The 25,636-nt window shown below is 40.2% G+C and overlaps 1 protein-coding gene across 25 annotated transcripts in view; it reads left to right on the forward strand.

Moving 5' to 3' along the window:
• TACC1 (transforming acidic coiled-coil containing protein 1) overlaps positions 1-25,300 on the forward strand; it is a 96,984-nt gene extending 71,684 nt beyond the window's left edge. For 24 of the 25 annotated variants that reach the window (XM_019748115.3, XM_019748116.3, XM_019748118.3 and 21 more), the window contains 8 exons: positions 2,246-2,298; positions 7,534-7,659; positions 10,140-10,216; positions 12,319-12,362; positions 13,777-13,937; positions 14,780-14,886; positions 17,431-17,551; positions 18,621-23,357. In XM_019748115.3, the coding sequence (XP_019603674.3) occupies positions 2,246-2,298; positions 7,534-7,659; positions 10,140-10,216; positions 12,319-12,362; positions 13,777-13,937; positions 14,780-14,886; positions 17,431-17,551; positions 18,621-18,689 (758 nt within the window). In that variant the 3' untranslated portion in view covers positions 18,690-23,357. Of the gene's footprint in view, positions 1-2,245; positions 2,299-7,533; positions 7,660-10,139; positions 10,217-12,318; positions 12,363-13,776; positions 13,938-14,779; positions 14,887-17,430; positions 17,552-18,620; positions 23,358-24,931 lie in introns of those variants that run through there. The other variant, XR_012495511.2, reaches the window with a different exon arrangement.
• Positions 25,301-25,636: the final 336 nt, after the last annotated feature.

The raw sequence follows: 25,636 nt of genomic DNA on the forward strand, positions 1-25,636 counted from the left end.
GTTCAGGAGACAGGAAACTGCGTGAATTTTCATAGTTTACTTCAACGTGGCCACCAGTGGCCTATGACCATGTGTGGTTATTGTGCTCATTGTTCAGCTCACAGAAATAATAACTAACATGCTCATTGCCTTACCATGTGCAGGCCTTGTTCTGAGAGCTTCACATGTATTAACTCCTCCTCACTAGGTACGATTCCCCCCCCCCCCATTTTTTAGAAAAGGAAATTGAGACACAGAAATTAAGTAACTCGGCCAAGGTCACTTGTGAATGGCTAATAAAAGGTAGAACTAGGATTCAGACCTCAGCAGTCTGGTCCCATGGTCTTTTAACCACGATGCTAAAGTGTGAAGAGATTGTTTTCGTTATGCGAGACTATTACACATTTTCCTGCTCACAGATGCAGTAGATTTAAATTGACCAATGCTTAATAAAATCCTCCGTAATGTTCTAATAAGAACCTAGACTAACCTGTGCTGAAGCTTCTTGCTATTGGACTCTTAGAACATTCTAGAGCTGAGTCCCTCTTCCAGGTCCCAAGTTATATCTGTGGCCCTAAATGTGACTTGTGAAATGTTTAAGAACCATAATTTAATTTGGGGCTTTATACTTAGAATTTAAAAAATCATGATCTATCAAATCAGGGAAGTGGATGGCAATCTGGACTGTGTGTGAGTTACCTCCCCAGCCTCCTGTCTGCCCCCAGGTCTCAGTTTCCCATCTATAAAATATGAGTAAACGCACCAGGCACCTGTTCCAGATTTCTTCCCAGGCCTCTTTCTGCTCTGACATCTTTCCCAAGACCTCATTTTCCATGTCCCTTTATACCCCTTTACCCAGTTATGCAGATAATGCTTAGTGTTCTTGTACCTATGCTTGTTTCTTGTATGTGAAATGCCTTTCTTTGCCATCTCCTACAAAAATTCTGCCCATCCTTTTATGTCCGTCTCAAAAATGTTACTAGGCCCCCACTGTGCTTTATGCTCCCAACACATTTCTTCTTACCGGTCCTGTTTTGTGTATTATTTAGAGAAGGGTGTCTTTGATAAACTTCTTAAGACTAAGGACTATGAGTGATTCATCTTTGAATTTCCTCTGGTGCCAGTGCCTCGTAGATAATTGTTGAATTATTCTTCCTCACTAAGAGGAAATTCCTTCAATATAAATTTGTAGAGCTGGGGTTCTCTTAGATACAGTGCTGTCATCAAAGTCAGTGAGTAGCTCATGTTACACCGTATGTGACAGATTAGCCATGTCATGGGGGCAGGCAGAGGTCCCGGTCATGCAGGGGTGAGGTGTGGACCAGGAGGTGGGTGGGTAGACCAGCTCTGGCGGGAAGCAGAGCCCATTTATGGGGAGAATCACCTTTGAGCCGGGTCTTGATAGATCCAGACATAGAAAGGTGTGCACCAGGGGATGAGAATCTCTCGCAGGCATGGGAAGGAACATGCTGTGTTGGTAAAATACCCAGCAGCTCTCTGTGAGTACAGGGCAAGTGGGAAAATAAGGTCGTATTGAGGAATTTGTGCTTCATCCTGTAGGTATAGGGGAGCTGTGGAAGGGTTTTAAGCAGTAGTGATGGTCACATTTGTGTTTTAAATGCTTCACTATTGACAGAGAGTACACTAAAATAGTAGTTCGCTATTGCTTTGTGGAAGATTATAGCTTTAAAATGGTGTGTGCTTTTCCATATTTTCAAGTTGTCTTTGGTGAGTGGATATTCCTTTAATTAGAAAAAACAATAGTGTTGGGTTTTTTTAAATGTTGCCTCTGGTGGTAGAGTGGGAGGTAGAAAATGAATTTAGTTTTGCAGGCATTGAAATTTAGAGCTTGTTATTTTATCTGCTACACTACTTAGATTGAGGGCACCCTTTTGGGTGGAATTTAAATTCAGTCAGACTTAGTAATAAAATAGCATTTAGTGTTACGGTTTCCTTTCTGAAATAATGTCATGGTTAGTACACGGACACAAGGGGGCAGCCTTGTTGTTCTTTCCACCTGAAGATTGTGCATCCGTTTATGACTGACTAACTGTGCACTCCTCTTTCTTCTGAATATTTTGGAATTTTAACACGGACAGCACAGCGGTCAACAGAAAGCCAATGCTCCTCTGAAAATCTTGAAATGCCCTTCATGTGTTCATAGATGTCATTCTGGGCCTGCACTGGCGTTTCCAAGTATCTTTCACTAGGAAGGAAAGGAACTGACTTCTTGGGATATCTACAAAAATGACTCTCTGTGTTTTAGGCATAGAGAAAGAGACGTGCCAGAAGATGGAAAAAGATGGATCTGCCATACCTGTAAGTTCCTAAACTTTGGGGGGTAGGGTGGTAAGTGGAGCTCAGTTTTTTTCAGTATTTGTTTTGAAGCCCATGTTCAATCATTTAATAAATTCTAGTGAGTGTTTGGTGATGAGGATAAAGTATAAATAAAACACAGCTTCTTTACTGGCGGGGCTCGTCATCTATCCCAAGGCGACCCATACAGCACCCACTGGCCACACGGGCCACTGAGCACTTGAACTGTGAACCTAATCTGGACTGAGATGACCTGTGAGTGTAAAATACAACCAGTGTTTGAAGACTTAGAACAAAAAGAAGGAAAATAAATGTCTCTAACTTTTTTTATTGATTACATGTTAATATGATAATGAATGATAGCTAAACTATATTATTAAAATTAATTTCACCTGTTTCTTTTTACTTTTTACATGTGGCTACCGAGAATTTTTAAATTACGTGTGGTTTGCGTTATACTTGTTTTGAATAGCAGTGGTAGTAGATGCAAGATGGAGACCAGCGAGACCCTGTGCTGCATGTAATAACCGAACGTGAGCCTGGGGCTGTGCGACCCGGGGTGGACCAACCACATGGCAGGTGTCAGGAAGGCTGAATCCGAGCTAATTAAAAACAAACAAACAAAAATGTTTAGACTTACAAACAGTACCAAAAATTCCTGTAAGTCTTGCACTCCTCGAATAGAAACATTTTATATCATCACAGTATAGTTACCAAAATCAACTCACACTGATAAAGTATTATTTAATCCATAAACCATATTTAAATTGTATCAGTGTCCCCGTGATGGCTTTCTTCTAGTGCTGGATCCCACGTTGCATTTAGTTCTCACGTCCTTAGTCTCCTTTAATCTGCGACAGTTCCTCAGTCTTTCTTTGTCTTTCCTGCCTTTGGCACTTTTGAAGAGTATTGGTCAGTTGTTTTATAGAGTGTCTTGTCTTTTTTTTTTTACATATAAATTTTATTGGGGAATATTGGGGAACAGTGTGTTTTTCCAGGACCCATCAGTTCCAAGTCGTTGTCCTTTAATCTAGTTGTGCAGGACGCAGCTCAGCTCCAAGTCCAGTCGCTGTTTTCAGTCTTTAGTTGCAGGGGGCGCAGCCCACCATCCCGTGCAGGAATCGAACCAACAACCTTATTGTTGAGAGCTTGCGCTCTAACCAACTGAGCCATCCGGCCGTCCAGAATATCTTTTCATTTGGCTTGTTTTCAGGATTCACTGTTGGGCCGTGACCCCGGTATTTCCCTAGAGGAGGTAGAGTGAGCAAATGTGAAGGTAAATGGGTAGAGGAGGAGACTGTGGAAGTGTGAGCAGAAGAAAGACATGCACATAACACGAAGGGACTTGGGAGCATTGTCCCCTCACAAGGGCCTCACATATTACTGACATTGACTTTTGGACAAAAGCACTTTTGCTTAGAAATTCATTTGATCCTCAGCTTGTTTGGAAGCCAGGCCATGTACTCCCAGTGCAACCACTCATGGGCTTACACCTGGGTTTCCTCGCCTGTGAGAGAGAGGGGTGCCTTCCGTCCCCCCACCCCCCGAGCGGATGAGACTCCACACTCCACTAGAACAGCTTGGTTGTGCACTTGGGCAAACCGTTTCCTTGTGAAGTTTTCCAAGTACCACGGGAGCACTTTGGAGCATTTTTTTTTTTTTTTAAAGATTTTATTGGGGAAGGGGAACAGGACTTTATTGGGGAACAATGGTCAAATTGTTGTCCTTTCAATCTTAGTTGTGGAGGGTTCTGTTCAGCTTCAAGTTGTTGTTCTTTCAGTCTTAGTTGTGGAGGGCGCAGCTCAGCTCCAGGTCCAGTTGCCGTTGCTAGTTGCAGGGGGCACAGCCCACCATCCCTTGCGGGAGTCGAACCGGCAACCTTGTGGTTGAGAGGACAGGCTCCAACCAACTGAGCCATCCGGGAGCTCAGCGGCAGCTCAGCTCAAGGTGCCGTGTTCAATCTTAGTTGCAGGGGGCAGAGCCCACCATCCCTTGCGGGACTCGAGGAATTGAACTGGCAACCTTGTGGTTGAGAGCCCACTGGCCCATGTGGGAATCGAACCGGCAGCCTTCAGAGTTAGGAGCACGGAGCTCTAACCGCTTGAGCCACCAGGCCGGCCCCGGAGCATTTTTAATGTGTGAAAATAGCAAAAGGATGATTGAAGAGGGCTGTATTGAGTGAACCAAGCATTGGTCTGTGTGGCTACAGATTTAGGTGGCTCACCCAGTTCTTGAAACAGACTGGTTAAACTTCTGGATTCCCAACTTAGTCATCCATAGAATTAGTAGCACCTGCTGCCTTACCGGAGTGGTTGTGAGGATAAAATGAAATAATGGCACAGAAGATTGAAGCCGTAAAGTGCTCGACTAGTATAAGGTGGTGTGAGGTTGCTGGGTAAAGGGTGGGAAAGAAAGTGAGAAAGAAAAATGGAGAAACTTGTCTCTAGAGCCGTCTGGTGAAGAACATACTGTATGTTGTGATCTTTTAAAAGTAACCCCAGTTGAACTTCCTGAAATAAATTTTCTACTTCCTTAGAATGTTGAATAAATGTTGCACAAATAAATGGCAATATTCTAAACGTTGAATAAAGAAATCTGTTTCATCTAGCATTTACTATTTTAAGTCTCTCTAGGTTGCTTTGAAGCACATTCCTTTTACATTCTCATGCCCCACGTAGCTGGTGGCCAGGGCAAAATAACTAAGGCCAGAGTAGAGTGAGTGGTGGGCATTAAGTCTCTCTTGCGTCTCAGCTATTGGTTTGCGGCAATTTTCACTTAGGAGTCAGTTAATTTTTTTTCAAGAAGTCTTACTAAACTTCTTAAAAGTTGAGCTTGTTTGGCCTTTCCGAGCATGTCGCTGTTGGAGGAGTGGCGTGCACGGGTGGTCCTGTTCAGTGGGTTCAAGGACAACTGACGAGCACACGGAGCGCGCTGTGGCAGATAAGTGATGCTAATTCTCTCCCTGCAAAGACGTGAGCAAAGAGAATTACTTTGTGGCATCTGTGCTCACTGTAAACTGGCAACCAGGACTCCATTGAATTCAGCTGTCTAGAGACAGGTCTTTGTTAGTCCTCAGCTGAGAATGCTTTGTGGGACAGGGAGAGGATTGGGGGACAGTGAAATGGGACCCTTTTGGAAGGATGTGCTTGATGGACTGAATTCCCTTTTCCCCTCAAATGAAGGAGATGCTGAACTCCAGAATACATGTTGATATTTTCCTTACTAATAAAACTTGTGGCTTATTTTCCAAATTTTTGCTAACATAAGGGTCACAGGAGGCATGGGGGCTATTTCCTAGAGTTGACTTGACTTGGGGATTCTGACTTAGAATAATAAACACTCACAAAAGACGTCTTTAAGTGTATTAGTTTAGGTCAGAAATGTAACAACAAAGGTGAACCAAATGTGTCAGCTTAATTTAGGGTATTATCTCCCTGTAGGCAAGTTACATGGGGAGAAAGGCTCTTCAGAAACATGGTACAGGAAATACATGAGATGATTGGAATGTCCAGGGGTGTATTAGTTATCTACAACCAACATTTATTAGCTCATCATTTCTGGGTCAGGAACCCGGGGACGGCTTGCTGGGTTCCTCTCACTCAGGGTCTCTCACAGGCTGTGATCAAGGTATTGACCTGGGCTGCGGTCACCTCCAGGCTCGACATGGGGTGTGTCTCCTTGCAGGCTCACGCACATGGCTATTGCCACATCTCTGTCCTAGCAGTTGACAGAAACAAGTTCCTTGACACATGGGACTTTTCATGGAGCTTCTCACAGTGTAGAATCTGGAATCTTTTTGTAAACTAATTTCAGAAGTGATGTTCCATGACTTACCATATTCTGTTCTTTGGAGTATGTCTCATTGACGCCCTTTTAGAGGCTGCCCACCACAAGTGACTTCCGGCTTTAGTGATTGATATATCATAAGATAGTGTGTTTCTGGGGGCACCTAGGACTTCTGTCGGCATAGTGGGCTGCCCTCCCTGCAAATGCTGCTGGAAATGGGCACTGCCAGCTTATGGCTTTGCATTTCCCTTTTCTGTGGCCTAAGCCTGGAGTTTCTCTATTGGGCCATTCAACGAGGTATGTGAAGCTGTATGCAAATATTATGTGTGTGTTTTTGAGCATTTTCTAGAGAGACAGTGAGTCTATAATAACCCTGAAAAGTTTAAAAGCCGCTCATCTGAGTTGATCTTGGACTTATTTAGGTTCAAATAAGATATCAGAACTGATTGATTTTAATCAATAACTAATTGATCAGTTATACTGACATTTAAGATTATTCCCAAGTCATTTTGGCTGGCGTTTTGGATGTTACTAGAGGAGCTCTTTCCCCATTTATACAAAAGGTTTACTTATATAGGTGAGGGAAATAGCCCAAAAATGCGTTCTAAGAATGAAAATAGTACAAAATCTGTATTCTTGTGAAAAACAAAATATTATCCAAGTGTGGCTCTCTGGAGCCTGAGGAGTTTATGATAAAAGCAGGCTGTTACATCAGAAGGTGAAGTACAACCAGAAGGGAACTGAAAACTTAATAGCGAGAAAGAACCAAAAAATGGACGTGCAGGGGCAGATCGAGGCCAATTTGTAAGGAGCAGATAATGGTGTACACCTGACGGCAGCGCGGGGTTACCACCCATCACTGCAGAGCATCCGAAGTCCTGATGATCCTGAATCATCGGGGGCGGGTAGGGCAGGGTTCAGATATATGCGCCATTTCCACTTCCTGAGGCCTGAAAGTTAGTAATACACTTTAGAAACATTTCCATCCAGAGTCACTAAAGAGACACACAAAGCATCAATATGTTAAAAAAAAAAGACAGTTGACAATTTTTTGGAAAAGTTATTTACATGGAACACATCATCCCCAGAAACCCCTTAAAAAATGAGCCATTAACCATGGATGGTTTTTTCTTTTATGCGTGCAATCCTTTGGTGACTGACCACTATGATAATTACACTTTCTCCTTTTGGGGTACGAATAATACTTCTCTAGGCTGTCTGTTAAGCAGAAGCTACGTGCCCCCCCCCCCATAATCATTAGAACAAGTTTTTCCTTTAGATAACACTATAACTAGATTTGATTTTTTAAAAAACAAACCTGCTCAGTTTTTTTCTTCAAACATATTTTTAAAGATTGTGATCAATTTAGAAATGAGGATGTTATTGAAGACATATTTGGGATTAAGAAGCTGAAGACTGAACATATTAAATGTAACCTCTCCCCTCCCACAGGGACTGTTGGAGTCCCCTATGGAGAAGGCCCCCGTGTCTGTGGCCTGTGGAGGTGAGAGCCCCCTGGATGGCATCTGCCTCAGTGAATCAGATAAGACAGCCGTGCTCACCCTGATAAGAGAAGAGGTAAAAGCTTTCTTGTTCTGTCCACTTCTCACTCTGTTTCTTTGTAAAGCCCATGTGCCAGCAGGCAGATCCCATCTCTGTTGGCCCAAGTTATCCCCGGCTGGAAGTTTTTATTTCCCACAGCTTGTTCAGCTCTTATAAAGGTTTCCCTGTAAAGCATCGCATTTGTGAAGTCCTGACATTTTGCTGTTCAGGGAAAAAAGCTGACACTTTGAAATATCCTTAACAATTTTGTACACTTCTTTATCTTTTAGTGTTGAAATTTTTGTTATTGTTACTATTATTATTAGTTTTTGGTGTATAAATCAACATTGAGATTAGACTTGTGCACACCTCATAAAGTGGTAACCCCAACAAGTCTATTACCCATCTGACACTGTACACAGCTATTACAATACTAGTGACTATATTCCCTATGCTGTACTTTACATCCTATGACTATATATTCTTTTAATTATAGTTGACGTTCGATATTATTTTATTAGTTTCAGGTGGACGGCGCAGTGGTTAGGCATTTATGTAATCTATGAAGTGATCCTCCCGATAAGTCCAGTACCCATCTGACACCCTACATAATCTCTACAACGTTATTGACTATGTTTCCCATACTGTATTTCACATGCCTGTGACTATTTTGTGACTACCAATTTGTACTTCCTAATCCCTTCCTAATCCCTTCTCCTTTCTCACCTACCCCCCAATCTCTCCCATGTAGCAACTATCAGTTTGTTCTCTGTATCTATGAGTCTATTGCTGTTTTGTATATTCATTTTGTTTTTTAGGTTCCACACATAAGTGAGATCATATGGTATTTGTCTTTCTCAGTCTGACTTATTTCACTTAGCATAATACCCTCTAGGTTAATCCATGTTGTTGCAAATGGTAAGATATCATGCTTTTTTATAGCAGAGTAATACTCCATTGTATATACGTCCCACAGTTTCTTTATCTAATTATCGATGGATGGGCATTTCAGTTGTTTCCATATCTTTGCTATTGTGAATAGCACTGCAGTAAACATAGAGTGCATAGCCTTGAAGTTTTAAATACAGAATTTTGCCAGTTTTATCCACATATGTAACTAAATCAGTGTCTTCATTTTACAGAGGATATATGCTCATGCATAAAATTCCTTAAATTCTAGACTTTCAGTAATATAAAATTGTTGCCTACCTTCATCCATTCTTTAGTTAAACTGTTCAACTCCCACATTCCTCTTTTGTATTTCTTGAGCAGTCTCTTTCAAAATAGGTCACTGCTAGGCCTTTCTTGGGTGGTCAAAAAAAATATGAAAGACACTTTATATACTATTAGTCAGTTACTGCCCCTCTCCTATTATATATCTGTGCTACATATTATGTATTTGGTTTGTGTGTTGCTTGATGATTCCACCATTTTTTAAAGAAGGTAATTCCTTTGGTGTAGCAATTTTATTTTTATAATATGGTGAGAGTAGTTAAGTACCTCTGATATAGGTCTCTTAAAGCTTTAAGAAAAAGTATTAGGTTGGTAATGAGGGATATCAGCTACTCCTATTGTCCAAACTTGGGAGCAGTGGTAAGGAGGCCCACCAAAATTTTGTAAATGAGAAAAAGGACTTCATCTTCCTCCTGAGAGTTAAACTATGAGATGACCACCTAATGGATCAAAGCAAAGATGCGCCTAGTAACCTGAAGCAGAGAAACTGGTTTTAGGATCCTGAGATCCTGATTAAAAACACCAAAATAAAAAATGTACCAATTAGAAAGAGAGAAGCACAGAGAAGTAAAATAAAGGGAGAACAACAGATGCCCATCCAAGCCCTGTCCAGGGCAAATGGAGTTTGAGGCAATGAATTTAGAGTATTTCTTTTGAGTTAGCAAGGGCATTCCAAATAGGGATATGGGTTCTGGTCTGACTAACAAGATCCTGCCTATAGTGAGATGGGTGCATCTGGCTGGAGGTATTGAACTTCTGAGTCCTTCTTTCTGACTCCATTCTTATCAAGCAATCAGAAATCTCTATAGAAAGAGAATATGCTGGTCATGCCAACTCCTAACACTCTGATTTTGTGGCAGTTTCATTTCTCATCCTAACTAAAATTGGTGCTCTGGCGTCTACTTTGGTAGGTGAGTCTCTGCCAAACAGGTGGCTTTGCTCTTGGTGTCCTGTCCCAGTCAGTTTTCTGGGCCTGCAGAGTTGAGAGCCAGACCCTGGACTGAGGTAAAGTTTATAGAGATTATAATTACCACTTGGAATTTTCCCAGGAGATGTTCTATTCACTTTTATTCTGGTGGCTACATTCCAGCAGCCTGTGTGGCTAAGAGTCCATTTTTCCAAATGCTTATGAGCATTATATATATGTTGAGGTTTTATACTTTTAATGTAGACTGAATGTCTTAAATGGACCTGATTGTGTGCTTCTTTTAGTCTCCAAACTTAAGTTTAAATTGTAATAGATTGAGTAAGTAAAACCAAGCTTTATCTCTGTTATCATCTAGATAATCACTAAAGAGATTGAAGCAAATGAATGGAAGAAAAAATACGAAGAAACCCGACAAGAAGTCTTGGAGATGAGGTTAGAGTGGAGGTTCGGGCATGGGGTTGGATGTTTTTATGCATTATTAGATTTAACACAAATGAAGAGGTGAAAGTATTTGCTTACTAAAGAACCCGTTGTGGAGAATTTGAGGGCATTGCTATTTGTACCTTAATTTGTGATTGATGTCATTTCATGAGTATTGCTGACCAGTTATTATATTTTCAAATACTGTATCTTATTTTGGGGGTGTTCAGTACATTACAAATAAGCAGGACCAACATAATTCTTATCTTTTGAAAAAAAGAATTTGTGCAAGAATATCCATTTGGAACACAGAGTAGTAAGACTTACTGACATAGTCGATTATGGAGGCATTATAGTTCATAATATTAGGTTGGTGCAAAAGTAATTGCAGTTATTGCAATTTTTTTTTAAACCTTTTAAACCACAACCTAATACTTTTCTAAAATCAATTATATGTGGTAGCTTCAAATCTCTTAACCACCAAAGAGATTATAAAAAGCATGTTAATGGGAAACAGAATTGACTGACATCTTTAAAGTGAAATCTTTTTATGTTTACTGCTCACTCCCTGGAAGGGAGTCGGGAGCTATGAAATAACTAAAGATGGCATCAAAGAAGATTTTTTAAAAGCATAATTTATATACTGTACAGTCAGCACTTGAATGATTAAGAAATATTTTAAATACGTCTACACTAATTTGTGGTTGGTTTTTTGGTTTGTTTTGTTTTCTGAATGGTTACTGGGAATAAGGCCCTGTACTGTGTGTGGTGGAGAGGAAGGGATGGCCCCTGCCTTGGAGAGCTCACAAAGGCTTCATAAGAAACTTGGATGCGGGGTAAAAGTGATGGGCTGGGGAAGCCATCGTTTCTCATGGAGGGGGTCACAGGAAAGAGCGCCCGTCACTGGGCAGGATCAGGAAAACACTGCACTTTGCTAAAAGAAAGGTTAGCACGACAGGCTGATCTTTCAAGTCTTTCAATAACTGAAGTACTTTTGGTATTAAGACAGTACAGTGAAACTTGTCACTGAATCAGAGGGGACAGAATGCCTGAAAGAGTGGGTAGATTGGCATCAGGAAAGCCTGAACTCAAAATAGATCTCTTAGGAAAAGCCCCAATAATGTCATTACAGTTGGCCCCCCCTTATCCATGGGGGATATGTTCCAAGACCCCCAGTAGATGTCTGAAACTATAGATAGTATCGAAACCTATATATACTGTTTTTTCATATACATAGGCACATACCTACAATAAAGTTAAATTTGTAAGTTAGGCACAATAAGAGATTAACAACAATAACCAGTGATAAATTAGAATAATTACAACAATGTATGGTAATAAGAGTTATGTGAATGTGGTCTCTCAAAATACCTTATTGTACTATACTCACCTTTTCGCTTTAAGGAAGCACTCAGAACTTCTCTGGCATAACCAAATTGCCAGCATCACTACTCTTGCACTTTGGGGGCATTATTAAGTAAACTAAGTGTTATTTGAACACAAGCACTGTGATACCACAACAGTCGATATGATAATGGAGACGGCTACTAAGTGACTAAGAGGCTTGTAGTGTATACAGTAGGGAAATGCTGGACAAAGGGATGAGTCATCTCCCAGGTGGGACCAAGTGGGGTGGCTCATGATTTCATCATGCTATTCAGAATGTCACAAAGTTTAAAACTTAAGAATTTTTTATTTCTAGAATATTCCATTTAATATTTTCAGACTGCAGTTGACTACAGGTCACTGAAACTGCAGAACACAAAACCACTGATAAAGGGGGACTACTGTAACTTCCTTTGTGAGAGATTGATTTGTCTAAGCAAACTTGATCTATTGCCTTGAGGTCGTTCACATAGAGGCAAAGAAATGCAAGGACATTTGTTTCTACAAATAGAATGAAGGCTTGTTAAACATAAAATCTTAAGAAAAAACTTTTGAACATTAACAAATCTTGCATTAACATTAAAAAAAGAGAGAAAGCCCAAAGCAGGTAAGTGGGTAATGTAAATTTGTCAGTATATATTATTGTGTTTAATTGGGGCAGCATTTCTCCAACTTCCATTGTCTAAAAACTCTCTTCTGATAATTTATTATTATTTTTTATTTTTAAGGAAAATTGTGGCTGAATATGAAAAGACCATTGCCCAAATGATTGGTAAGGAAATTTTTTTTCTAGGTTATCAGCCATACGATCCATAGATGATTTTCAAATCAGGATACAAACTTCAATTTGTCCATCACTTAGATGTAATTAATTCTCACTATTTGTGGTAGTTATGGTCTATAAAGTTGCCACAAACATAGAATTAGCAAGTACTGAAATACTGCTTCTAGGGAAAATACAAGGTTAGATTCCTTCAAGCCTCTGGTCACAACTTTTTTGTCAGTACAATCTTGTCACACAATCTTATGTGTGTTTCTGTTTGAAGATATTTTATTTGATATATAATATATTGTTGATTCATTAACATTGAACTCATGGCCAGCAGTGCTATAGCTCATGCGTGAATGAAGCTTGTCTAACACATGTAAGTTCCCCATAACGCATGTCACAGCCTTCCTGCACTTAGGGACACCAGATAAGCACTTCAGCACTATACTTGGGGCTGTTTTAAATACCAACAGAAATCACAAAAATGCAAAAAAACCCGCACTGCATATACTGTGAAAAGGATACTTCTTTACAGTATAAAGCAAGATGGTGTCAGCTTGTTTAACTTTAGCTGAGAATGTGTATTATACATCAGGTGACTCAACTTTTTGGCCATTTTGCCCATGTCTGTGAATGACCAGGAATGCACCAGAAGTATTGGTTTTGGAGTTAACAAATAAATTTTAGCAAGTAAGCAAATTCACAAATACAGAATCCACTAGTAATGGGGATCAACTGTAGTTAGGTTCATTTTAGAGGATGGCAGACACTTAGATTCTGTGAAAAGCCCCTCCACCCAGGACCCAGAGCATTGGTGGCCTAGCCAGCCACATCATTCATTATGCCCCCACCCGGTGGGATCTCTCTGGTGTGGTGCAGTGGCCTTAACTCCACTGCAAGTTCTACTTGACTTGTATCAGACCCATTGGTGTCTTTCCGAAATGACAGTGGTTGATCCTCCTGCGCTGAATTTAGAACCTCTTCTTGCCAGCATTGTAAGGACTGAGTCCTAAATCATAGTCCGGCCTTTCTGCACTTCAGCACTGAAATGGTATTTTCTACTGTCCATGTCACCTAATGGCTTCCCAGCACATGGCCTTTGCCACAGCTGTTCCTCTCCTCTGCATGGAACATTCTTCTCATAGGGAGCTTCTCACCCCAGTTCTTTGGGTCTACGTTCAGATCACTCCTCTGAGTGAGGCCTCTCTCTATAAAAAAGGAACTCCACCCCTCTTACCCTGCTTTGTTTTTCCCTCAACACTTATCACCATATATCTCCCCCCACTAGAATGTAAGTCTTGAGAGTGGGGACTTTGTTTGCTGGGTCCCCACCACCTAAAACACTGCTTAGCTCCAGGAAGACAGCCATTAACTATTGTTGAATGAGTATACCCTTGCTTTTGATTGTGATTCACAGAAGATGAACAAAGGACAAGTATGACCTCTCAGAAAAGCTTCCAGCAACTGACCTTGGAGAAAGAGCAGGCCCTGGCTGACCTTAATTCTGTGGAAAGGTCCCTTTCTGATCTCTTCAGGAGATATGAGAACCTGAAAGGCGTTCTGGAAGGGTTCAAGAAGGTAGCGTATCCTTTTCCTTTTATCTCCTTGTGAGTATATTTTCCTGGTAGTGGATCTTCAAACATATATACCAGAGGGGTGTGGGTAGCCTTTTAAATAGGGACTCAGGGCCCCTCTTGGCCTTGTATCTTGTATTCCAGTGACGCTGGAGAATTTCCCCCCCTTTTTCTTTATGTGGTTGTTTAGGCATCTGGCCTGCTGGGTGGTGTATCAGTCATTCCTCTCCTGGGTCAGGCTAATAAATCCCAGACACAACCAGAGTGTAGCGTGGAGTTAAGAACTGTGGAACCCTCAGACATTAGGAGAATTATAGAAATGTTCTTTTTGATAATTCACCATTTTAATATTAGTAAAAGTAAAGGGATTTTAGCCATACCACTGAAAAATTCAGGCTGCATATTCTAGAGTAAGTGAGTGTAATGTTTCAAATTTAGATGTAAGTGCGCATATTGATTTAATTTAGTTGCAAACCATTAACAAGACACATTTATAACAGTGGGCACTCTTTATTTCCCATTAAAATAAAAATGAGACTGACCAATTTATCTAAAGTGGGAATCAGAGTGCCATTTAGTTTTCAATAACCGCCTTCTTAAAGTAGGCATACCAGTGTAACTGAACTTTACCGTATGATTTGAAAATTAATACATGAATAAATTTTCTAGAATTTCTTCAATGGGAATCTTTTGTGCCTGTTTCAAATTACCATGGAGTATAATGTAAAGAAGCTGAATTAATTGGGTTTTCTCATTTTTTAGAAAATGAGAACTCTGATGCATGGTATGTTACTAGTAGGAGAAAATAAAATGTCCTGTTTATTTTAAATTGTCACTTTTGAACAGAATGAAGAAGCCTTGAAAAAATGTGCTCAGGATTACTTAGCCAGAGTTAAACAAGAAGAACAGCGATATCAGGCCCTGAAAATCCACGCAGAAGAAAAACTAGACAAGTAAGAGCTTGCACATAAGACTTTCACTTTTCATGGTATTGTGGGAAGATTGATGGAAGCAAGGAAAATAATCACTGTCTTGCAACTCCATATTGCATTTGTGTGTGTGTGTTTATTTAACTTTTAAAATAGGTATAATCTTTTCCGTAGTTCTAACATTAAGAAGAATAAGATATACAGTGTCTCCCTTCACCCCCTCCAGCCACTGAGTTCCCACCTCTTTCTTACCTGGGGGTAGTCACAGTTTTATCCTTCCAGATATCCTTCTTCCCCTTCTTCCCCTGCCCCCCAGCTTTACTGAGATATAATTGACATATTGCATAAGTTCAAGATGTACAGTGTGTTTGATTTGATATATTTATATATTGCACCGTGATAACGTTAGCTAACACCTCCATCATGTCACATAATTACCATTTTCTTAATGTGAGAATCTCCTTATTTATATAGATGATAACATACCTTGCTTGTTTCATTTAGAAGTATATTTTGGAAGTCTTTTCATTTCAATCCTTGAACAGCTTCCTCATTTTTTTTTAACAGCTGTGTGGTGTTCTATGGTTGGAATGTATCATTTATGTAACGGGTCCCCTCCTGTTGGACATTCAGGTTATTTAAAATATTCTACAAACCGTGCTGCAATAAGTAACCTTTTATGGTTATCATTAGTCATGCATGTGAGTTATCTGTATATAGAAAACGAATTGCTGAGCCAAAGAATATATGAATTTTTAATTATGATAAATATTGTTCAATTGCCCTCATTAGACTTCATATCCCTATGCAATGTATGAGAGTGTCTCTTCCCTGTAGCGTTGTCAACAGATCAAATTTTTGTTTTCCGTAAATACGATAGATGAAAAAGGATATTTCAGTTTAGTTGGTTGGGTTTGGGGACAGGGGGGCAAGCAACAGAGCATTTATTTTATTCGGTGTAGTTTTCATTCATATTTATCTTATGAGTGAAATTGAACATTTTAGCAGCTGTCTATACATATATTTTCTTTACTATGAATGACTATTCTTTGCCTAGTTTTCTATTGTCTGTTTATATATTTTATATATTATATATAAATATTGTATTAAGGATGCCAGCCCTTTGTGATATGAGTTGTGGATAATTTTTCCAGTTTGTCGTTTATCTTTTGGCTCTGCCTATAGTGTTTTTTGATATGCAGAAATTTATTTTTATGCAGCAAAATTTATCAGTCATTTTTTTTACAGCTTCTGGATTTCCTGTCATAGTAACAAATATCTTCCCCTTGCTGAATATAAAATATTCTCCCATGTTTTCTTTTCAGTACTTTTATGGCTTACTTTTTTTAAATCCTTAAATCTGACACATTTGGAATTTATCTTGAGGAGTGGTATGAAGGATGCATCCAACTTTATTTTTTAACTAAAAAGTAATACATACTTGTGCATTTTCCTATTTGTAAAACCTTTTAAGTTCCCCCTTTCCCATTCCCACTCCCAGAGCCACTGTTATTAAAGTCTATTGTGTACCCTTCCAGTCTGTCTTTGTGCCTTTACAAATACTACCCAAAATGGCTCTGAAGTTTTCCTTTTTTCATATATAATACTGGAGTCACAGTACAAGTTTCCTTTTTCACTTAATAGTATATCATGGCCATTTTCTCCTGTCAGAACATATAGTTCAGTCTGATTTTCATTAGGTTGTAGGACTTCCATTCCTTACTGATGGGCAGTTAGATGGTTTCACACTTTTTTCCATTGCAGACAGCGCTGCCAGTGTGCAGTCACCTTTGTGCCAAGTGGGGACATTGCTGTGGGTAGATGACTAAAAAGGCACTGCTGGCTCGGGGCAGGGGGTACACATTTTAAATTACAGTCGTTACTACCATGAAGACAGTGCCAGTTTTCATTCCCCCAGTTCGCACAGCAGCCCATCTGTTTCCTTGCATTTTGGCCATCACAGGACAAGGTCATCCTTGTTACGTTTTGCCAATCTGATAAATTGTAAAAGTTTATCACTTTAATTTGCATGCCTCTGATTAGTACTGAGTTTTTAGCATCCTTTCACCAGTTCTTTGGCTGTTTATCAACTGACATGTATGTTGTTTTTTTAATTTCCTTTTGCACCTCCTGACTAGAGTCACTTTTAGGACTGTGTGGCATAGATGTCAGTGGTTAGTATCTTGGCTCTTTAGCTATGATGATCCTAAAGATGAGCCTTCCTGCTATTGTACTGGGTTAGAAAACCTTTTTGATTGTTGTAGAAACTGTCATGTGATTCCTTTTTCTAGTGACTTGAATTTTAAAGGACAATGTGGCCTTTGAGATTAATTCTGTTGGTTTGCACCATGGAAATTTCCTTAGCAGTTGCTTATAAGCTGAGTGTTTATAAATTAAAATTGAATTACTTAGGTCACCGAATCCTATTTTTTCTCTTGTCATGAACTCAGTTCTTTTAGGTCTGTGTCTCATAGTTGTCAGTGGTTAACATCCTGACTCTTAGGTGGGACTGATGACTAACTGTGTGCTTTTTGTCCCTTTATTCTACAAACAAAACACCGTAAACAGAGCCAATGAAGAGATTGCTCAGGTTCGAACAAAAGCAAAGGCTGAGAGTGCGGCTCTCCACGCAGGACTCCGGAAAGAACAGATGAAGGTGGAGTCCCTGGAAAGGGCCCTTCAGCAGAAGGTACGAGAAGGGTGTGGTGTGAGCACAGAGACATGTAGTTTTCATCCCTGGCTGCGGCTAGCTTGCAGCGGATCTGGATGAAAGAGGCCCTGCCTTATTGCCCAGACATCTAGTCAGGTGGAGACAAGGCAAACTGTGAAACTCCCAGGTGTATTGGTGGAACCCATCACAGGCAGGGTGCAGAAAGGAAGTTGTGTTAGCTGAAGTTCAGGGGACCAAAAGCTGCTTAGTCGGGCTCTGAGCCTCCCTTTCTTTCTTTTTTTTTTTTTTTATGTAATATGTGAAGCTGTCTTCTCCCTTCATTGCAGTTTTACTCTGCAGGGGACATATGGCAATGACTGGAGGTATATTTGGTTGTCACGACTGGGAGATGCTACTGGCTTCTAGTGGGTAGAGGCCAGAAATGCTGCCAAGCGACCTAAGTGCGCAGGCAGCCCCCACAACAAAGCCTGACGCAGCCCAAAGTGCCCGTTGTGCCGCGGTCCAGGAATTTCAGTAGATAAATAAAAATCAGTGGTAGCAGCGGTTCCTATTTCTCACTGCTCAGCGATTCCTGGACTTCAGTTTTTTGTATGCCTTGTAGTGCTTTTCTTCCTTTGTCTCCAGTTGTGTACTCATGCCTATGACATCCATTCAGCTAGGACAGCATTCTTGCCATGGGGTCACATAACCCCTAAGACAGTGTTCATAGGATACTTGGACTCCAGAATCCCAGGTCCCTGGAGATACTGATGGATTGCGTGAGCCCAGATACTTGCGTTTTAACAAGTACCCCAGGTAATTCCTATGATCACAAGAAAGTTTGGGAACTCAAGAGGTCGTGGACAAGCTACAGAGGGCCAGTGGCTACCCTCACCCTCTACTCAATGTAAGCATAAGTTTGTGAACACATGAACATTTCCAGGGAGAAGTACAGAGTTCTCCTTTCTCTAAAGGGTCTCTGATGTAGAAGAGGTAAGAGCCACTGAGTTAGGAGGTCTAGGTATAGTGAGGGTTGAGATTGTTTAGCTATAATTGCCTTTATCTCAGGACACAAAGGACCTGCATAATCGTGTCATTTGTCTTCCAGAACCAAGAAATCGAAGAACTGACGAAAATCTGTGACGAGCTGATCGCAAAGCTGGGAAAGACTGACTGAGTTTCCCCTGTTCGCTCGGCAGATCTGCATTTGGCTGCTTCTCTCGTGACCACACTTATCTTGCCTTATCCAGGAATAATCACCCCTTTGCAGAGAAAAAAAAACTAAAAAAAAGCACATGCCTACTGCTGCCTGTCCCGCTTTGCTGCCGATGCAACAGTCCTGGAGGAAACCCTAGAGTATTGCACAGTCACAAAGGAATGGCATCCGAGAGTTTTACAGTCTGTCACAAATTGCCGTCAGTAGGTTGAGGTAGACAGGCTGCTAAATTTGGGTTTGTGATTTCTCTATCTTTAATTCGTTTTAAAGTCATTTCTACTTTTCCAAGTGCGTTAAATTTATGATTTTATGGCTACTATTTGGGATCATCTCCTGTTCACCTGTCTGATTTTTTGTGTGTGGGCTATTTATTTCATCTTTTAAATTTAATTTTCAATATTAGTTGTTTTATTTTTGCTTTTGTTACTTCCAGTTTATAAACAAGAAGGGACTCTGAGTACCCATTTATACACGTGTATACACACACACTCACATATATATTTACATGTGCTGCTGATTTTTCTCTGAAGCACAGTCAAATAAGAACTTCTCTACAGAGGAGCATTTTTCCATAAATGTAAAACCCTATTTGGCGATAGAGTTCTGGCTTAGAATGCCAACTTCAGAATATGGGGCAATTGAAGATGTGAAGACCCCAGACTCGTGCCTGTCATGACTCATAACCCCAGGCTCAGGTTTCCATTCTAGGGAAAACTTTACACCATGTTTCGTTGCCCTGATATGTGGACACTCGTCAGCCTTGATGAGTGTGAATGCGGCCCCTTGGGGTCCTCAGACGGAAAGTGTCTGCCTTCTGCATGAACAGCAGTGGGGCTCCCTGAGAGCTGGGGTTTGGCGAGGCTGTTCTAGAGCCATTTCATCTCCGCTGCTTCCATTTGTTGCCTCAGAATCAATATTTACTCCTTATTATCTTTATATTTGAACTATGCCAAGAAAATCTGGTAAAAGGTTTAGATGATTGTATATAATTAAAAGGTATCTGTAGCCCCATTATAAGGTGGAGAAGCAGTTGGTTTTTCACAAGTGTGATACCTCGTTCTTCAGATTTTTTTCTTTAAGACAAAAAAAAGTCCTTTCAAACTTGAGAGAATTTTTAATAAAATGGGCAGTAGAAATCATGCGAACCACTCTAAAAATCAGCGTATTGTGAATATTTTTAAAAAAAAGCCACTTGAATACTGGAGGAGAGAAGTGCAGGGAGCAGATCCACACTCACAAAACCAAATTCCTCAAGCCCTTCCTGGACTTGGTTCAGAGTGGTGGGGCCTTTAACCCCAAAATGGAAAATTTCCGTGTAATGCCAGTGAATTCCCTAGCATTTGATAGGCAGAACCAAATCCATGTAAGTGTTTCAAAGCACTCTTTTGTCTTAATCGTAACACCCTGAAAAGCCCTCATGGTGATATGCACTCTATTCAGTACATGTAAGTTTTCATACTTTTCTTGTGAAACTATTGCATGATCCACCTTCATCAACGACTTGTGCCTAGTGGAGAACCTCTATAGATCTTGAAACCTGAATTTTTCTTTGGATGTGTACTATTCACGTGGGTGCAATCTTTAGCCCCAGGGAGGTCAGTAATGTCTTTTAAAGCCAGAAGTCTTGTTTTACCAACATGCATTTGTTGTCATCGGTGCTTAGGCTGTATTTTAAAGCCTATTGTCTTAACCATTTTATATAAAAAAGAACAACAGAAATGATCTGTGGTTGGAGAACTGACTTGACAATCACTTGGGCTTTGAAAACAGTCACTGGATTCGTGTGAACGCTGCGCTCTGGTCGTAGCAGCAGTGGAGTATAGGTGTCTCCAGCTGGTGTAGCCGATTTCCACATTCAGTCCTGTCCTACTAGGGAAATTAACTTTTGAGTTTTGCAGAAACTTTGCTAAGCCTTTTTGCTGCTGTGTTTTGGTGACATACCCATGTTTACTTGTTTTATATTGATCTGTTTTAAGCATAGAAAGCTTGTAGTGGCCTCCGTTATAAATCCATAGTCCTCTTTTTAGGCTTTTTTGTATATTTGAAAAAAAGGAGCTATGTGTTAAAAACAAACAGGTGACGACAATCCTTCCTTGGCACGCTTGGTCAAAGAGACCCCCTTGAAGATTAGACCCTAGAATGAAGTTGCTGCACGAGGACTACGAAAGGGCCCTTGTTAAGTAACATTTGCCCCTGTCCTCTCAGCCATGACCTTGAAAAGGAAATGTTCTTCCTTCTAATTTAGTAGGTGGATATTCTCCAACAAGAATAAAAATGTAGTTTGTGCAGCTGGCAAATTAAGATAATAGACTGGACAGACTGAAGTATGTTTGTTTATTTTTCTTTAAAAATAAGCAAAAGAAATCCAAAAACAAAACCCAAACTTTTAGAACTCCGGAGAGGAAGAATATAGCCTAGTGTTTTGGCCCCTAGAGGGACAGGTTACTTGTTAGTTAGGCAATAGTAAACCCTGTTACAAAAGTGAAAAGAGATGAAGTTGCTGGTCTAGACCGTTATTTGAGAGCATTGGGGGATCTTGTTGAGATGCTGGATCCAGAGCCATTTCTTCAATTTTTGACTTTGCTAAAGTGTAGATAGATAATCTTTAGAAGTATTTTAAGTGGAGACTTATTTGTAACTTGGTTGGCTGGTCACTTATAGTCAGACCTCTCAAGATTTACTCTATTAGGAGAAGCTCTTGAAGGCTGGTGACCTGCCCAAACCTTGTGTTCTGTAAAACTGTTCTGGAAATTCTGAAAAGCCCAGTTTTCTCACATGGTTTCTGGCTACTTCAGACCCAGCCCAAATTAGGAAGTGCAGGAGCATGTGATGGTGCAGAACTGAGGATCTGGCAGCCTTTCAGGATGATACGGAATTGAAGGGAAGATTTATGTTTGGTTTTGGGGATTGCTCAAGTTGACTTTTCTTTCTAGCCAGTTATCTGTCCCACACTTTGTGCAACTCTCACACAAATACATAGATCTTTATCAGACAGCCCTGAGTTAGTCCTGTTTGTAAACAGGGAGAGTCAACTGCCCCAGATGTTGCTGGGCTGCCTAACAGCGGCCAGAGTGAAGCACTCACTTTCAATAAAGGTAACTGCGGGCTCTGAAGCCCAGAATGGAATTTTTAAAGAGTAAGCATTGGTAATCTGTGTACACTGGCTGGGAAAGATTTAGCATATCCTTTTCTAGTGGTGTAAACGCTGTAAAGCTCCCTTTTGATTTCCTTTTGGTTTTTCACTACAGTTAGTGGCCATCTCATGAACTGTACACGACTGTTGTCTCTTCGTTGTAGTTTTGTGACCATGCGCACTTGCTCTCGGACTTGGGTTTCTTTAGCCTCTTGTTGGCAGGAGAGAAACTAGGTGTTGAAAGATTAAATGATTCAGGCAAAGGATTTTAAAGTAAAGATGTATATACTCTGAAGAATTTAAGAGAAGATTATTATTTGCTTATTAAAGAACAAACACAGTCTGGGAATCCCAGAATGTCAAGCCAAAGGTCTAAGAAGTGATCTTCAAAGATTTAATCAAGAAGTATTTTGAGGAGACTTCTATCCAAAAAGGTTTGACTGGCCTCCAGATTCCAGTGAGTATTAAAAAGCAATTTATTACTCAAGCCTTGAGTCTCCCGTATAGTAGAGGTAAAGAAATTGGACACTTCTCTAAGGATCTCCTCTGGAAGATAGTCATAGAAACGATAACATTTCAGGGAAGACTTACTAGTGCCCAGAGCTAGCATTCTGGAGACTAAAGATTGCACTTTTCGTAGTTCTTCGTCCAAATGCAATCCCATTTCTGTGCCTCTTAGCATGCAGTTAGATTTGGACAAACAAGATTCCTAAGGAATGACTTTATTAACTATAATATGGTTACAGCTATTACATATATATGTTCTGGTTATAGTTCTAATATAGAGGTGTTGCGTGCGCGGCTGGCATTCTTAATTCATTTGGAGGAGGCCAGGCATGGAGCTGAGGTGTGGCTTGAACCTTCCCTGTATCGATGCTTCACTTTAGAACTGTAAAGATGCCACTTCCTCCCCCTCTGCCTTGTAGTGGTGTCAGATATACTCCAAAAACAATTTCCTAGTCACACTGTCAACCTATATTCTATATTTATGAATAATTTTCCAGTGAACATATAAAAGTTTGAACCTGGAAACCAGATCCAGGACAGTCTGTTGGTTACCACACCCACAGCCTCAGCCTTGGTCCTTCTTACCTGGTGGGACGGGATCCAGGCGTTGCTTTCAAATCTCAGAGGTAGCAGTAAACTTTTCAGTGTTGTTGTTAGCAAGTGTGTGTTTGCCAGTAGATTCCCATTTGTACTAATGTGCCAACAAGTAAGTGTTAATTGCACATCTGCTTCCACTGTTTCCGCGGGTGCCATGAAGTGTGTGAGGAGCCTCTCGTCAGGAGGGACGGGCGCTGCACTGACTACTGCTATCAGGATCGTGTTGTGTGGAAGAAGCATCTACGTCAATTTTATATGCACAGTAATTTCCCTTTTATATGTCAGGTAAATATTTGTAAAAGTTATACTCACACAAATGAAATTATTATAATGATTACTAATATATTTTTCCCATGTTTCATTGCCTGATTAAAAAGTGTTTACCACTGTTAGATGTGGGTGTGTGTCTGCCTTTTCTTCCCCTGGTTATAAGTCGTTTTGTCCCCAAGTGAAAATTTATGACAGGCTCGCTTTTACGAGCTCCAGTCTGAAAATAGAAAAGATGACATTTTTGCTGCACTGTTTTGTGTGATTTTATGCACTTGGTTGGGTGTGTAATTAAAAACAAAACAAACAGTGATTTGGACCTTACCATACAAATTTCTGTGCTTTTGCATCTGTGTAAACAAAGTTAATTGGGTGCTTCTTGGGTTTGCTTAGAGACTGCTTGTCTGCCCTGGCATTTCTCAAGGCGTAAGAACCTAAGTCACCCCACGCTTTCTGACTTATTGGAGGACATGGGACAAGTTAGAACTGTAAACATTGCAGAATGTCCCACAGAAAATAGTCGACGTTTGATGTCTCTTCTAGGTTAATACCGGAAAAACTTTTTCAGTACTGCCCAGGCCAACTCTCTGCTTAAAGGGCTAGGGGACTAGGCAGGAAGTGTCATGATTTTTATTACAGGAAAAGATAAATTAAGAGGCTCCATTTTACTACTTAGGTGGGGAATCCACTAAGAAAAATCAGAGCACTGTCACTTTGTTACTCTTTGCTGCATCTTAAAACATTACAGCCTATAAAGTTCCTAAAAAGAACATTTTTCGCTAGTGTGCTCTTGAACTGCCAGGAGGGGAATCCTATACAATGACTGGAGGAAGTGACACTGCCATTTACTGAATACTAAAGACAGTGAAACCCTCATCATTGTCTAAGAATTATTGCGAAGAACGAGATGGAAATTACCTTTCTACTCTCTTACAGAATATTCTTAGATAATACGAGACCACTTAGTGTTTTTATACTTTTAACAAATAGAGGATCATGGGATCATTTTAGTGAGTGCCAACCAGTATTTTAATAAGAGAAAATATGACAGGAATTACGAAAATGCATTTCACAAGTGAAGTTATTCATGAAATTTGTTTCAGATATGTGTCATGATGAAAATTAGTTTCTTGCTATGGCTAGTGGTCAAAGTATGAAAAAACTTGATCCACTAAAGTTAGTCATTTTACAATTGAAGAAACGCAGTCGCAGAGAGAAGTGATGTGGCTGATTGCACGGCTTGTGTATTAATTAGTATTGTCATCCTCACTCCAAACGGACAAAATTAATTGCCGCTTAGTCCTTTTCCAGTTCTTTAAATCCAAGTTCTCCCAGGTTTGGATAGTATTATATTTATATCATTTTCTAAGTTTGTAAGCTCTTAAGGGCCAATCAAAACCAAATACCTTTTTTCTACATTCATTCATTTATTTACCAAATAGTGTATTTGCAAAGTTTAAAGTGAAACATGAAAAGTTTCTGAGGCTAGTTAGCTAAAGAGAAATTGTTTTCAAGTTTGAAACTTCATTAAAATATGCAGTATGCTAACTAAACCTTTATTTTTTCCAGAAGAAAGCCATCTCTATTCTATGTTTCTTAGCCTAGTTGTGACTTGTAGATTATTTTATGTAAAGTGCTTGAGGATGGGGACACACTGGTGCCTACAATCTAATTAGGAGATAAATCTAACCCCAAACAGGACAAGATGGCATGGAATTGTGAAGTCATGTGACACAGACTAAGCGTGGCAGGAGTCCCGGAGGAGGGACGGATGGTCTGTGGGGAAGGACGCGCAAACCGGGTGGAGCAGCAGGGTCCAACCTCAGTTATTTCACCTTCCTGGCCTTCAACTTTCTAACTGGGGATAATGGTTCCCACCTCGTGAGGTGGTCGTGAGGGCTCAGCAGTAATGCTGGGGGGGTGCCTCAGGTCCTTAAATGATAGTGATTCTTGTCACGTAAAACCTCGAGTTTATGACTTTCAAATTTTCTAAGACTCCCCCTAAGCGCCAAATGACTTTGTTGTTAGTTTTATTAGCCATCTGAAAAATAAAGACTTGGAAACTTAAGTGTTACCTTTGTTCTTTTATTTGAGATTGGCAGAAGGTAGAGGAGCGAGGATTAGCCTGAGACAGATCCCAGTGTCGGAGTGATTGAACTGTTAAATAGGGAATGAAAGTCACTTGTGTTCCAGACAATTCCAAGACTCCCACACCTGTACCAGGCATGAAATACTAGGTTTCTATGCTCTCTATTTTTCCTTTGCCAAAAGGTATACATCCTTCAAAGTTTGGTTCCCATGGAAATACATATACAAGAACAGACTGAAGATACAACTCAGTTAACAGGAATTCACTGTTTTAGCCAATTTAAAGGAAAGGATAATTGACATTTGAGTTTCCTAT

The sequence above is a fragment of the Rhinolophus sinicus genome, chromosome 16 (genome assembly GCF_057876585.1).
Source record: "Rhinolophus sinicus isolate RSI-liver-muscle chromosome 16, RSI-T2T, whole genome shotgun sequence".
NCBI lineage: Eukaryota > Metazoa > Chordata > Mammalia > Chiroptera > Rhinolophidae > Rhinolophus > Rhinolophus sinicus.